The 15,724-nt window shown below is 42.0% G+C and overlaps 1 protein-coding gene across 7 annotated transcripts in view; it reads right to left on the bottom strand.

Moving 5' to 3' along the window:
* The window catches only part of TNC (tenascin C), a 103,611-nt gene that overhangs the window by 50,020 nt on the left and 37,867 nt on the right, over positions 1 to 15,724 (bottom strand). For 5 of the 7 annotated variants that reach the window (XM_029062582.2, XM_029062583.2, XM_029062584.1 and 2 more), the window contains exons 9-13: positions 15,619 to 15,708; positions 14,109 to 14,372; positions 4,644 to 4,916; positions 2,035 to 2,307; positions 1,020 to 1,292 (exon numbers count right to left, since the gene is read on the bottom strand). In XM_029062582.2, coding sequence (XP_028918415.1) covers positions 1,020 to 1,292; positions 2,035 to 2,307; positions 4,644 to 4,916; positions 14,109 to 14,372; positions 15,619 to 15,708 — 1,173 coding nt within the window. The remainder of the gene's footprint in view (positions 1 to 1,019; positions 1,293 to 2,034; positions 2,308 to 4,643; positions 4,917 to 14,108; positions 14,373 to 15,618; positions 15,709 to 15,724) is intronic. The other 2 variants (XM_029062590.1, XM_029062591.2) reach the window with 1 other exon arrangement.

Here is a 15,724-nt window from a genome sequence, read left to right as displayed (position 1 = left end):
TGGACATGGCATGCAGGAGTGCAACAGATTTTCAGTGTTACACATACCCATGGGTTCAGTCTGTCAGAAGCATCACCTTTGAACCAAAGGAGAATTTGACTACTGCTAGCTGGAATTAACCAACAGCGTTCTGGGTCTGATCCCAATTTTCCTTTCAAAGTGCCACCAGTCCTTCTTGGTATTAAGTGACTTGCATTGTCTGCGGGAGGGCTGGCTATTCTTTGTGAAGGTGGAATTATTCATCTTAGGGGAACACCAAACTATGGAATCCAACTAGTAACTTGGGAAAATTGTATGATCTATGTTGGAAGGAGAGACATTTTAACCCCAAAGATTAGATAAGCAACACTTCTTTACCAAATTAAAAGGGATTCTAAGATTTCATTAATCCAAGAGGCTCTGAGAAGCAGCATGGATAAGTGGAAAGAACACTGTCCTGGGAGTCCTAGGACTTAGATTCTAATTCAAGCTCTTCTACTTGCCTGCTGGGTGACCTTGGACAAGTCACTCTGTGCCTTAATTTCCTCATCTGTAAAATGGGGATTATATACCTGTTTTTTCTCCCACTTAGACTGTGAGTCCCATGTAGGACAGGGAGTATGTAATAATAATAATAATAATGTTGGTATTTGTTAAGCGCTTACTATGTGCCAGGCATTGTTCTAAGTGCTGGGAGAGATACAAGGTAATCAGGTTGTCCCACGTAGGGTTCACAGTCTTCATCCCCATTTTACAGATGAGGTCACTGAGGCACAGAAGTGAAGTGACTTGCCCAAAGTCACACAGCTGACAGATGGCAGAGTGGGTCTCAAGCCCAGGCTCTTGTCACTAGGCCACGCTGCTTCTCTGTATGTCTGACCTGATTGCCTTGTATTCCCCCACATGCATAGTACAGTGTCTGGCACATAGTAAGCACTTAATACCATAACAATAATAATAATTTCCCCATTTCAGGAGCAGAGAATGAGTCTAGGTAGTCAAGAGAACAGGGAATTTTGGAATGGTTTACAGACAGGTACCTGTCATCACTTCAGCAGTAAGGGGTACAGTATTGAGGCCTCCGGTCACACCATGTAGTGTGATTCTATATGATGCTCCCCCCTGAAGGCCAGTGACATGTACCGACCGCAGGCCACCAGGGATGGTGAGATGGTGAGATCCTCCCAGACTGCCAGCCTCCTGAACAGCCAGGACAAAGTGCTCAAAGGCCCCATCAGCAGCTGACCAGTTGACTTGGAGGGATTCCCAGCTAAGCTCTGACACCATCAGGTTTCCCAGCTCTGGCACTTGCTCTGAATAAGGACAGAGAATTACTTAGTTACAGAAAATGGCAAACCACAAAAGTTTCAGAATCCAGGACTAGAAGGGTTAAGGTCTACTTGCATTAGGTAAGTATAGATTTGTTTAGATAAGAGTTAATCACCTGACTTCTCAATATACTACAGACAGCAGGTTTTTGGCACTGGAAACTGCTGTGGTCACATGAGGTGCAGTACTTTTATCCCTAGTACTTGGCTATTAAGAGTAGTTTGTATTGGGCAACCTATATTTACAATCTCATTGTTGGCTGAGAAATATATAGGTCTCCTTTGTTTCTTAACATGGAATTTTGACTCACTGAGCAATCATTATTCCAAACTCAGCACCAAGATGCTTTTGGATCTATTGACATTTTCCCAATTCCAAATCACTCTAAACTCAGGCTCAGAGTTTGCATAGATATCTCATTAAGAGATTAATTTGCTGCTTGAATGGGAGAAGTGTATTCCTTTGGAAAAGTGTTGGTTTTATCAAAAATAGAAAGTAAGAATATATTATAATTAGGAGAAAGCAAGGATGTTTCCAAAATAGTCATGTTAAGTTTACAGTTGGGATAATATTTTGCCTAAGGAGATGTAATTTTGTACCACATGCATGTAGTATTCACCTTATGAAGAGTAAACACTCTAAAGTCAGAGGTTTCCCAGTGACAAATCTTCCTGTCCTTCAGGTAAAAAGCTAAGGTTATGTGGATTAGTGAATTAGATCATGTACCTGTAATACTTTCAGCAGATAGTGGTTTTGTGGTGAACCCCCGAATCAACCCATAGATGGTGATTCTGTAAGGTGTGCCAGCCTTGAGTCCAGTCATGTCCACAGATCTCAAGACGCCCGGCACCGTGACATTCTTAGTCTCCTCCAGATTGTCAGCCTCCTGCACCTGAATGACAAACTTCTCATAGGCCCCACCTTGTGCCGTCCAGTTGACTTTGAGGGCCTCCCAGCTAACCTCTGACACCGTTAAATCTCCCAGCTTGGGTGTTTCCACTGAATGAGGATAGAGAATTGTTTGTTACTCAGGGTTCAACCCATTAGTACCTAGAAGAGATTTAAAACTAGTTTTGATGGCCATAAAACCTGTCAGACATTTTTATTTGTCTCTATTCACTCTCTTTGCATTCTCTTCCCTCCCTCTTGAAGAGCTTTCTCAGTGCAGGGAGTTCAGATCTAAGGGTCAGCAAAAGCGAAGACATTTTTTCCCATTTGGGGGAATCATCTCTGTCTCTTTTTAAGGAGGGGCTGCTTGGAGAGGAAGCAACCCACTAGAATCCTGGGAAAATCCTGAGTGGGTCAGTGGGAACAGAAAGGGGTGGCTTCTAGTAGTAATGATAGTATTAATAACAAGAACATTTATTGAGCATACCACTTGGAGTGGTGCACTGTATTAGGGGCTTGGGAAATTCAGAATAATGAAGTGACATGTTACCTGCCCTGAAGGCAGGTACACTCTAAATTACACTAATTTACACTCTTATTCCTTTAGTGAGGGGCATCTTGGGGACCAACCAACCGACTGGAAACACTTGAAAAATCTTGATTCAGTCAGACAAGATGGAGCTACTCATGAAATCTCTTTCTGCTTCTGTGTGCTTCTCCCGTAACAATCTCCCTCTCCCTTGTGTGTCATTTATGCACTTGTTTCTGTATCCTTTAAGCATTTGATATTCACCCCACCCTCAGCCCCACAGCACTTATGTACATACTTGTAATTTATTTATTTTAATGTCTGTCTCCCCTTCTAGACCATGTCTACCAACTCTGTTGTATTATACTATGCAAAAGCTTAGTTCAGTGCTGTGCACAAAATAGGCTTTCATTCATTCATTCAATAGTATTTATTGAGTGCTTAATATGTGCAGAGCACTGTATTAAGCACTTGGAATGTACAATTCGGCAACAGAGACAATCCCTGCCCAATGATGGACTCACAGTCTAAATGGAGGAGACAGACAGCAAAGCAAGAGAGAATAAAACAAAAAGAAGACAACATCATAAAGATAAATAGAATCAAGGAGATATGCACTTCATTAAAATAAACAGGGTAATGAAATATACAAATGAGCACAGTGCTGAGGAGGGGAAGGGGGAAGAGCGCGGGGAGGGGAGAGGAGGGGAAGCAGAGGGAAGAGGGGGGCTCAGTCTGGGAAGCCCTCCTGGAGGAGGTGAGCTCTAAGTAAGGCTTTGAAGAGGGGAAGAGAGTTAGTTTGGCAGATATAAGGAGGGAAGGCATTCCAGGACAGCGGTAGGACGTGGGCCAGGGGTTGACGGCGGGATAGGCGTGAAAGGTGGACAGTGAGGAGGTGAGCGGCAGAGGAGCAGAGTGTACGGGGTGGGCAGTAGAAAGAGAAAAGGGAGGTGAGGTAGGAGGAAGCAAGGTGATGGAGAGCTTTGAAGCCAAGAGTAAGGAGTTTTTGTTTCGTGCAAAGATTAATAGGCAACCACTGGAGGTTTTTGAGGAGGGGAGTGAATGCCCAGAGCGTTTCTGTAGGAAGATGAGCCAGGCAGCGGAATGGAGAATAGACTGGAGCGGGGAGAGACAGAAGGAAGGGAGATCTGAGAGGAGGCTGACATAATAATCCAGTCGGGATATTATGAGAGCTTGTATCAGCACGATAGCAGTTTGGATGGAGAGGAAAGGGCGAATCTTGGTGATATTATGAAGGTGAGACTGGCAGGTGTTGGTGACAGATTGGATGTGTGGGGTGAATGAGAGAGCTGAGTCAAGGACGACACGGCCCCTGATCCCAGGCCGTCCTTGCTTGCTATTGGCTAGGTGTGTTTAAGGAGTGACCTTGGGCAAGTCACTTCACTTCTTTGAGCCTCAGTTCCCTCATCTGTAAAATGGGGATCAAGAATGGGGATCAAGGTTGGACTGTGTCCAACCTGATTAATTTGTATCTACCCCAGCATTTAGAATAGTACTTGGCACATAATAAGCACTTAACAAGTACCATTATTATTATTATTATTCTAATAGCACTGATTAAGTGACTGATTGATAATCCAGGAGGCAGCTCAGAGCCATTAAGTAGAGTGATGAGGAGGACAGAAGTGGAGCGCCTACTCCTCGAACAATCTCCTTCCCCGCTTGCTCAAATCTCAGAAATTACCAGAATTTCCCCTTTCTTATCTATCATCACAACTCTTCTGAAAAGCAGTGAACATAACCATAAAGTAAATTGCCATTGCAAAATTCGACAGTATTCTCAGCCACAGGTACCCTTTTAGGGGATTATGTCATCTGACCTATTTTGAGACTTGCATTTGGTTCTGTGATTACAGCCCTTGGAAAACCCTTAGAGGATCAATAAATAGAACGATACCTGTGGAGGCTTCAGCAGACAGGGGCTTTGTGCGGTAGCCCTGATTTACCCCATAAGCAGTGACTTTATAAGGTGTAGCAGCCTTGAGCCCAATAATGTCCACAGATCTCAAGACACCAGGTACCGTGACATTCTTAGCCTCCTCCGGATTGTCAGGCTCCTGCACCTGAATGACAAACTCCTCATAGGCCCCATCAGCTGCTGTCCAGTTGACTTGGAGGGCCTCCCAGCTAACCTCTAACACCGATAAATCTCGCAGCTCAGATGTCTTCTCTGGATAAGGATAGAGAATTGATCAGTCACAAAAGTCACAAACCATCTCAAGGCAAGGAACCAAGAAAACAGAACTTGTTAAACAGATATGAGTTGTATCTGTTGAAAGATTATGAATGAATTTAACATTAGCCAACTCCAAAAAGTACACATGGCACTGCTAACTCAGGCTCAGGAACCAAGAGCAATCAGACATTCAGCAGGTTATATATTTAATAGCATCAAAATATTTACGACATTCAATATCAGCTCTTGGCTGCTTCATCTGGTGTTGTTCATTGTTGCCAGATGCATGATTACACTGGTGCTGGTAAACTAGGGATTGGAGGGATTTTTTTTTTACTTGGGGCATGGGAATATTTTGAACCTATCTGTAAGGTTGGTTTAATATTCAGAAATAATGAACTTCTTAGATTCTCCTATTTCTTATTCCAAACTTTCCACTTTGATTGTACCATGTGGGTGAGATTCTCTGTTTACATCAGGATTCAAATAAGGTCACAAACGTCAATCTATTCTTTAATCAGAGTTCATATCATAAGCTATATCCGTATCATGATCCTAGTAGCAAAGAAAGGGAGTAAGGATTCAGATGATTTAATCCACCCATGGGGACCAAAAGAGGATTCCAGACATTGATTTTTCAAAGACTCAGGGGGCCTGTGGTGTGACTGGAGTCTAAAGTTTCATTTAGCCCTCTTAGTAGCTCCTTATTTCTTCATACCATGCAGGGGGCCTAAGTGTTAGGGAGCCATGCATGTTTGATCAAGAGGGCAAAAGTCATTCACATGAAGTTCTGATGTTTCTGAGTTTGAGAAAAAAGATGGAGTGATACTATATCATTAAGAACCTCTAGGGCTCACAGTATGCCAACTCTTTTGCTCCTGGGAATCATGGGAACAGTTCTGTTTATATCCTCCCTTGAGTTAGTTTCACCCAGGACATTTGGTTTGGTTTCCACTAAGGAATATTCCAACACATTATTTTTCCAGTTGCCACAGCAGTATCTACTGCAACTGAATTTCACAGAGTGCCCCCGCTTCTGCTGCCAGCCTTCTTGCGAAGTGGGCTGGGGACACATGAGATCAGGAAGCAGTGTGGCTCAGTGGAAAGAGCCTGGGCTTCGGAGTCAGAGGTCATGGGTTCGACTCCCGTCTCTGCCACTTGTCAGCTGTGTGACTGTGGGCAAGTCACTTCACTTCTCTGTGCCTCAGTTACCTCATCTGTAAAATGGGGATTAACTGTGAGCCTTACGTGGGACAACCTGATCACCTTGTATCCCCCCAGCGCTTAGAACAGTGCTTTGCACATAGTAAGCGCTTAACAAATACCAACATTATTATTATTATTATCAGGCCAGAGAGTATGGCTGGCTTGGCATTACCGATCACCATGACTGGTAAAATTGTCCTGTCCTGTCCCTGAACTAAAGTCCTAAATGAGGGAACAGCCCAAAGGTATTATCCACTGGCTGAAGAGGTGGAAATGCCATTTGGTGTCTCCCTACTTAGGGATGCATATTTCACTGGACTAGAATATGTGCCTATCTAGGTTTGCCAGGTTCAGTAAAAGAGACTATCCTTCAGTGACACTCATACCCACAGATGGAATTACACCCTGGGCCATATTGTCTTTCAAAAGGGTATTATGTATATACACATTATCACTTCTTTATAAGTCAAAATAGGATCATAAACAGAAGAGCAATAGAATATCTAAACAGAAAAAAGGAAATTTCTATTCCTGATTAATCTCATCTTTTCTGTGCAAACAGTATGTCTAAGCCTATACAAATTCACCTTTACTGGACTGAGAACATAAAGTCTTCCTATCTCAATATGCCATACACCCAAGGCTCCTGCTATTTGAGCCTGAGAAAGTTCGAGGGTATTGATGTCTCATCAGCTCCCCTTTTGGCATGCAAACAAAAGAAGAGAATGATCCTCAGTTGCTTGGCCATAAATTCTGGGTTTAGTTGGGACAGTCAAGATTTTTGTCGACCATCTTTGGCAATTTCAACAAATATACATATGCTCTGGAATTGGAACTGTCCCAGATAAATGCCTTAGTCTGCCCTGTCCTCAGTTTTAGCTAGTAAACAGCACACACAGGACAATTCAATGCTACTGATTAAGCAAGAAATGAAAGAAACAAAAAACTGAGGTGGGAAGTATAAAATGTGATATAAAATTTCAAAGCGCAGCCCCCCGCAAAACCATGCAAAGACAGATATTTTATGAGCAGAAACCAAGATGACAAAGAAACAGGGAGGCGAATGTTGGACTATACACCTATGAAGGTATAAAAAATAACTGCTACAGTACTGACACTGACTACAGCTCCATCCACTCTGTTATGGAATAACATTTTTAAGGGTCTGAGAGTAAATGTTTTATCGGTTCCTGCCACAGAAATCACCCTAGGTTTGGCCTTTCAAAGTCAAATAATTATTTGAATATTCTCTCTTGTAGTGTCCTGGAAGAACCCCCCCCCCCCACCCCCCGCCCCTTCACCAACACACAAATCACAATCTCTTTCCAAGAACCTAGAGCCAGGAATGGGGAATCATTCTAGATGCTGAAATCAGATGATGGGACTCTCCATTAAGGTAAAAAAAAAAAAGATGGGAAGGGAAGGATTCTTTTTAATACAGCACAAGAAAAATTAGTCATTTTTTCCTCTCCTATTGTTGGAACCAAGTAATTGGGCGTATCTAGACAAGCTTTGAGAAAAAAGAACTCTGGAGGAAGTGCAACAGAAGTTTTTCTCACAATAAGGCAACTAGGTTGGAGACCCTTATTCCATGACATGTTTAATGAAAGACCAATGACTAGTCAAAGACCCATAGACATGATGTGGCTGATAAGGTGATGCTGACCTGATGGAGGTTGTTTGGTAGAGTCTAGCTAAATTCTTGTCATTCAGGGGAAGCTCTACTTCACTTTCACTAGACTGCCACTGAAATCTTCTACAAACCAAAAAATCAAAGCTAGTTAGCTACTGGTTGGGCGCTGAGTCTATTTTTAAATATAAAGCAAAGTAACTACACTGACCACCCATTAGATTTGCATGTGAAATGGCAGATGAAGAATGCTCTAGCTAAAATCCTTAATTCAAGGATATTGGCATGCAGCAGAGAAAAGAAAACCAAAGAAAGAGGTCTGGAAATGATTTCTTCTAACACCTTACCCGAAAGCCAAAGAAGTGTCAGGCAGTGTATCCCTAAACGTCATTCAGGCAGTCTGGCAATCAAAATTATTGAGCACTTCCTGTCTGCAGAGCACTGTACTAAGCACTTGGGAGTGTACAAAATGGTCAAAGCCTATCCAGAAAATATCCAAGGCAATAAAAATGCAAAATCTCCTCCCAGCTGGAGAAATAAATCAACCCACTGCTTTGCACATGCAGTAACTATTTTTACTGGAAAGTAAATTGAGTAGTAGTTGTAGTCGTAGTAGTTGCAGTAATATTTATTAAGTGCTGATTGTGTGCAGAGCACTGCACTAAGTGCTGGGAGCGAGCAGCCAACACAATGAAGAGTTGAGTCCTGAGCTGTTTGACATGGCATCTAGGCATGATGAAAGCATGCTTCATGACTGTGGTGCAGCAGGGAAAAATAATGGAAAAACTGCCAAATGGCACAAAGATTAATACTGTGGTATCATCTACAACAGGTTTAGCTGGATTAAAGACAGGAGGATGCCTAGTTCCCAGCTGAATAACAGATGTGGATGGACAAGAATTGTTGAACCATTCCAAGTATTTGTGACATTTCCATGAAGTTCCCTGGTTTTCACTGAAGAGTTGTTTTTCATATGAGTTCTTGGGGATGTATTCAGGGAAAATTCCACTCTTTGGGGGCATCCAAGATACTACCTTTGTAACTTGGCACTGACATTTACATTAGGAAGAACTTCAGCCTTGGCTAGAGGTTCCCATTATGAGTTCACCTATGTGATGGGACCTGGAGGGGAAGATCCTTTTGCGTAGAGAAGCAGCATGTCCTACTGGCAAGAGCCCAGGCTTAGGAGTCAGAGGAACTGGGTTCTAATCCCGGGTCAGCCACTTGTCTTCTGTGTGACCTTGGGAAAGTCATTTAAGTTCCCTTTGCCTCAATTCACTCATCTATAAAATTGGGATTAAGATTGTAAGCCTCATATGGGACAGGGACTGTGTCCAACCTGATTACCTTGTATCTACCCCAGTGTTTAGAACAGTGCTTGGCACATAGTAAATGCTTAACAAGTACCATTATTATTATTATTTGGTAGGTGTGATCAATGAGACTCACTTTTATTTGTGAGATCCTATTATAACTATGGTTTCAAGCACGGAACTCAAGATTATCATGTCCAATCCAAGATGAAAGAACAGGTTAGTAGGATGAATCCAGTTTGGAGTTTAGGAGTCGAGGACTACATTTAATATAGGCCTTTGACAGACAAAATGGTTTCCATTATCAATGCTACTGAATTCTTGAGTTTCTGAGAGATAAAGAGCATCCAAACTGCTTCATCCCTGTCAGTGGATGGAATTCCAATGCATGAATGGGAGAAAGTGGCTTTGAATTGCTTTGAACAGTTTGAGAAATGTCTGTTCTTAAGTGCACATTTCATGAAGGGTTCTGACAGGGTCTAAGAGTTGGTCTCAATTTTCTCTTTCTTCCCCTAGAAATTTGGATGCAATAGTAGGCTAAATCTCAAATTGAAAATGTGGGCACTTCATCTCAGTTGAAGAGCTGTGTTTTGTCAGACAGGAAAGAATCAGTGCTTTGAAAATAGTAAGCACTTAAATATCATCATCATCATCATATGAAGATAAAATGGTATAAGGCAGAGAATGAGACAAATCTAGACATCTTTGTCCCCTCATAACCAGATAATGTTCTCTTTAGTGTGTGTTTTCAGTAATGATAGAAATTGCTACAAGAAAACTCCTTCTGTGTCTTTGGAGTGAGAAGAGTGAAATAGTAGTTCTGAAAGTGAAGTAGACAAGGAGCAGAGATGAGGAATGCTGCTGTGTTGTTAGTGAAAACAGATGTGTTTCCCATAAGCTCCCTGTGTGTGAGTTCTCTGGCTTTTTATCCTTCAGGACATTAACCTCTGGACAGTCAGTGGCAGATCCTGAGGTTTCTCTGAATGTTAAACTGCTCTGGAGAATTCAGTTCTTAGGGAAAGTAGACTAGCTTTTTCTGGATGAGAGACTATAGGGAATACAAATTATACTAGAATGTTCAAGGTTCTTAGGCATCTCCTTCCCTAGCTCAGAAGCAACAATGTTCCAGCACCCTAAGTCCCAGTGAAGACAATCCAGTTCTATGGGATACATAGACAAAATAACAAGTTTAGGTAGCAAAGGACTAGTCTCAACAACAAAGCAGGAAAGTTGACTCTAGGCCAGGATAAAAATGACCTCAACAGCTTTTGTTTTAGCGGGAAATATCTGGGCAGGGAATGTACCAATTCTGTTACATTGTACTCTGTTGTATTGATTGATTGGATGGCAGCTTCTAACCTCAGTGCTATCAAGTGGGGCACCAAACAATGAAGAACTGAAATATTTAGGGGGGAACAAATCCCCATGGTTCCACTTGTGAATAGGAACAGGTAGCCCAGTTCCACTAACTTTGGTGTCATATCATCAAAAGTAGAGTATGGAGGGATACAAATAGGAAAGACCACCCTAGAGAGTCATTCAGTTCCTCTTGCTCCCTCCCCCTTCCCTCCCCCCCATCTCTTTCTCTCCAGAAAGGAAAATTCAGTCTAATGCAGGATATATTCTTCTTCATTCATTTTCAGTATGTAATAAGAGTGAAAAACTGTATGAATGAAGTCACTGTTTGCAAATTGTCCCCTTGGGATGCCCCTGCTAAGCCTGAGGGAATGTTCCCATTAGGGAGTAAGGAGTCATTTCATTTGGAGATCAGTTTATGGTCTTTACTGGGATTCTCTGGGAGGGGTAAAGTACTTCCCCATGACTAAGTGGAGCTGGGGTATTTAGCTTCCAGCTGTAGCCAGAGGGTAAAATAACATGTGTTATATTTGGCTTGGGGGAAGGAAAGTGGCCTGACCCAGAGACTCTCAGAAAAGGAAAGGGATGATATATATGTATATATGTTTATTATAAACATATATGTTTGTGTGTGTGTATAATATATCTTCATAATTATATCTTTCTATAATTATCTTTCTCTTTATATCTATATATTATATCTGTAGAGGAGTGGCGTGGCCTAGTGGATAGAGAATGGGCTTGGGAATCATAAAGACCTGGGATCTAAACTCAGCTCTGCTACATGTCTGCTGTGTGACCTTGGGGAAGTCACTTTACTTGTCTCTGCTTCTGTTACCTCATCTATAAAGGGTGAATTAAGACAGTGAGACCCATGTGGGACAGTGATTGTGTCCAACCTGATTTGCATGTATCCTTCCCAGCACTTAGTAGAGTACCTGGCACCTAGTAAATGCTTAATAAATATCTCAATTATTAATTATTATTAAATATATTCCTATTTATACTTTGTTCTTTCTCCTCTCCAGCTCTTATTTTGACTTTTGGAGAATCTAAGTTTTCTCATAATAATAATAAAAATAATAATAATAATGTATCCCTAATCAGGCTAATTATCTCCTAAGAGGAACCTGGGTCCATCTCGCCTGGAGCTTTGCAAATGCATCTCTTGATTCAGTTACACTGTAGGAAAGGCTGAAAAACACTTTCTGCTCAAAGACTGCTCTTCCTCAAGAAGGTTAATCTCAGAAATTCCCAGGCAAGTCCTGGCCAAGGCCTTGGGCTCCAGCTCTGATGAGGGTATGAAAGGTCCAGCCCTTGGCCCAAGTCCAGGGTGGTGCAGTGGAATCATCCAGTGACCTCATCCATGGCTAGAACCTTAGAAGGGCCATAAGAGGGGGTGAATGGGTGTATATTTCTGCTCTCCTTATCCCTTTTACCTCTCCTCTCCAATGGAGCTGCTTCCTTATCAGGAGAGTTGGAGGAGACAAGGACTGTTCAGCCTGGATGAAAATAGGCTGAGATTGAACAAGATTGTATCCTTAGAGAGGATAGTCGTGAAGGCAGGGGAAGTCACCACACAAGCCCAGATGTTACTTCTCTTCTGTGGCTCCTCTTCCACCCAAAAAGGAATATCACTCTTTACAGGTGGAAATACTTCTATCGAGTAGCAGTGCCTAGTGGCTCATACTCCCTAGACAGGTCTACCCCAAGGCTAGTGAAAGCAAGCTATGATTATGTCTCTGAGAGAATGGTCTGACCCAAAGAGTCACTGTGCCAGAGAACTGAGGGCCATTGTTGATATTTTTTTTATCATCTCTGGATTCTGAAAGGCCAAACTGGATGTATTCTGCAAGACCAACAATTTCTATAAATTCCACTTGTCAGAGGGAAATCCACTTGTTAGCTTATATATCCTCGAGTGTTCTGGTTTCTTGGTGTGAATCATGAGGGTCAGCTGAAGGTTTAGACCCAGGTTCATGGAATCCTTCCCCATCCACTGATCAGGAGGCCCTTTGGATGACCTTGACTGTGGCATGACATCTCAACTCACAGGGACTGATAGCTGAGGAAACCAATATTAAAACTCACCATTACTATAGACTTTATATCATTCTACTGCGAGGATTGCAGAACTCATGGTGAGAGCTCAGTCAGAGTTCAATCTCTGGGCTCCCTGTTAGACTTGAATCTAAAGTTATTCTCTGGGACCCAATGGGTGTCATATTCATTTGGCCTGAGGCAGAGCCATTTTGACCCCAAGCCATGACCATATGAATCTTCCAGTGCACAGCTGAGGCGTTCCTCTTGGAAGGAGGAGATCACCTAGGGTATGGTTTCCAAGTCCTTAAGGCTACAGAGGTGCAGTTACATCAGAAGTATTTTAAAAAGTAGATTATTAAAGAAGAAATATCTGCAGGCATTCTTAAGTGGACCTAAAATTATAATGTCAGAAGTAGAAGAGAACTGCTCTTGCACCTTCAACCTCAACAAAATTGTTTTAACTGTTGTGATTGACGATCTTTTCATTCATCCCTGTTATTGATACACATTATATTTTCACTGCCTCTCGTCATCTACCTTCTTTAGTTGAACCAAAAAATTCTATGCAAACAAAATTGATGACTACTTGAATGTTCTCTTTTTTGGAGAGTCGGGGCATAGGAGGAGTCAAAACAGTAGCTAGGTGGAGCACCCTGGCTCTGCACACTGAGATACTCCCTGGCATGCCCCTAAAGGATTGAAAATTCAGGAAATTACTCAGAGGGGAGATTCTCACTCATTTACCACCTGCCACCCCCTCCCACCAGATTTTGCAATAGTATTTGACAAAGCCTGGTGCTGCAATCTAAATGCCACCAACTTCTTGACCTCTGTCCTGCTGCCGGCATTTTTTCCACTCTCTTCTTATTTAAACACATAGGAATAAATGACTCTTCTATTCAAGCCCAGTTGATCATTTACAAAATTATTGAATGTTTGCATGGAAAAGTCCAAATTCTCCAGTTTTCACAAGCATCACCTTTTGATTTGTCAATATAGAGTCATCCATTGGGTTCTGGGACCCTAATTGCCAGTCTAAGCCTTTACTCCCCTAGTTTACCAGCATTCAGATAATTAGACCATAAAGGGAACATTGTTTGCTTAGTTGGGAAAACCAGTCACTATCTTTGAACTTATATGGGAGAGGAGTAAAGGAGGAAGAAGTCTTTTTACGATCAGGTCTGTGCATATCTCTGCACTGATGCCTTAAGAGGAAAGAGACCAGCCTGCAATGAGAACCCATGAAGGAAAAAAAAAAAATCAGATAGGTTAATGTACTTGTCTCACGCTTATTTCACGAAAGAAACTATTAATGTTTGATTCTCCTAAACCAGCAAAGAGAAAAACATGAGAATGATTATTAAACAAAATTAGTACATTAAAACTGGAAAGAAAACTTGTGAAGCATTACAACCTCTGAGGAATAATAGCACTCCTTTATATATTTGTATTCTTTAAAAAAGAACACAAATAGCTAATGCAAAGAGAACTTTGAGACCAGAGATCACAGAGATTGCCAACCCTGTGGATGAATGAGCAGTCTCTCCATTATGCAAGCACCATGGACTGGACGGTAGCCTGCAGAGACATCCCTAAGACAACTGACTCAGCACCCCTGTTTCAAAGGAGGTGACTCACCTGTTGCACCCTTCACTCGAGCTGCCTTGCTCTTGTGTCTTCCTTTCTCAGCTACCAGGTTTATAGAATAGTCGATGCCAGGATTCAGACCTCTCAGAACATAAGAACTTGTGCCCCCTGGCAACTCCATTTCATGGTGTTTCCCAGAAGAGGAATTGTAGGTGAGGCGATAACGGTCAAATTTGGCCAGAGGTCTTCTCCACAGCAGAGACAGGGAGGTCTCGGTATGTTCTGAAACCTGAAGTTCTTTAGGGGCATCCAAATCTAAAAGGAAATAAGAGCCTGCATCATGCCTTGGACCATATTGGTATGTGAGGAATCTCTCCCGCCCTTAATCTGTAGTCATTTTTCTGACAGTTCTAGCCAACTCTAATGCCGCTTACTGATTTGGAGGACAAACCCTAGTCTAGGAGCCTTCAAATTCACCTTTGGTGTCTAAGTACATCAGTACCTTTACTTCATCAGTCCTAGCAATTAAAAAAGCAGTTTTGTAAGGTAGCATTTTCCTAATAACATAATTTCACAGATTTAAAGTGCTCAGTTTTTCCAAAATGTTGAAAAAGTTTTCATATCTACATCTCACCTCCCCTTACAGCATATCTGTGAGGGTGGGAGAGGAAGATTAGATTGTAAGCCCATCAGAGGGCAGGGACTTGTCTCTATCTGTTCCTGATTTGTACATTCCAAGCGCTTAGTACAGTGCTCTGCACATAGTTAGCACTCAATAAATACTATTGAATGAATGAAGATACAGATCCCATTTTACAGATGGAGGTACTGGAGTCCACAATATTAAGTAACTTGATAAGGTCATACAGCGTATCAGAAGGTCTGCTAAAATTAGAGCCCAGGAATCTGGATTCCCAAAGCCCTCTCTACTTAGGTTCATTTTCTCCTGACCATGAGCTTTAAGTTTCCCCATCACCTCTCTCATTATTATTTATCCACCATCTTCTCCTACTGCATGCCAGCTCGTACTCTTTGTTCTTCCCAAGGTAGCCTTCTCAACTCTTTTGTCTCCATTACTTTGCTTGTACCTTTCCTTATGCCTGGAGCTCCCTCCCTCTTCAAATTCAGCAGATCACAACTTTTCTTATTTTCATAGACCTTCTACATAAGTATCTCCTCCAGTAAGCATAGCCTATTTAAGTTCTGCTGTGCCAGGTCACATCTATTTAAGAGCTGCCTTAGCATTTATGTATCTTCTCAACTTACATTAATGTACCTCTTTTTGTCCATGTGTTGTGCTATAAACAACTGTATTATGCTTTGTTCTCTTCCTCTGACAATTTGTGAAGGGTGGATTCCTGTCAGTCTCCCCTGTAGACTGAGGGCAGAGACTATGTACACTTGTTCTCTGTTGTCCTCTCCCACAAGTGCTAAGTACAGTGCTCTGCACCCAGTAGGCTCTCAGTAAATATGATGGATTGATCTTGGTGATGCTTCTAAATTTATTTTGGTCTCCTTTAAACAGTTTGCTTCAGTTCCTCAATAGAAACATAGTTCTTACCAGTAGCAGCATTAATGGTGGCAGGGTTACTTTCTTTGTCATTCTTGACTGCAGTCACTCCAATACCGTATTCAGTTCCGGGTCTTAAATCTAAGAGACAAGGTGG

The sequence above is a fragment of the Ornithorhynchus anatinus genome, chromosome 4 (genome assembly GCF_004115215.2).
Source record: "Ornithorhynchus anatinus isolate Pmale09 chromosome 4, mOrnAna1.pri.v4, whole genome shotgun sequence".
NCBI classification, from domain to species: Eukaryota; Metazoa; Chordata; class Mammalia; order Monotremata; family Ornithorhynchidae; genus Ornithorhynchus; species Ornithorhynchus anatinus.
Note: the sequence above shows the minus strand (reverse complement) of the source record. Positions and strands in the feature narration are given on the sequence as shown.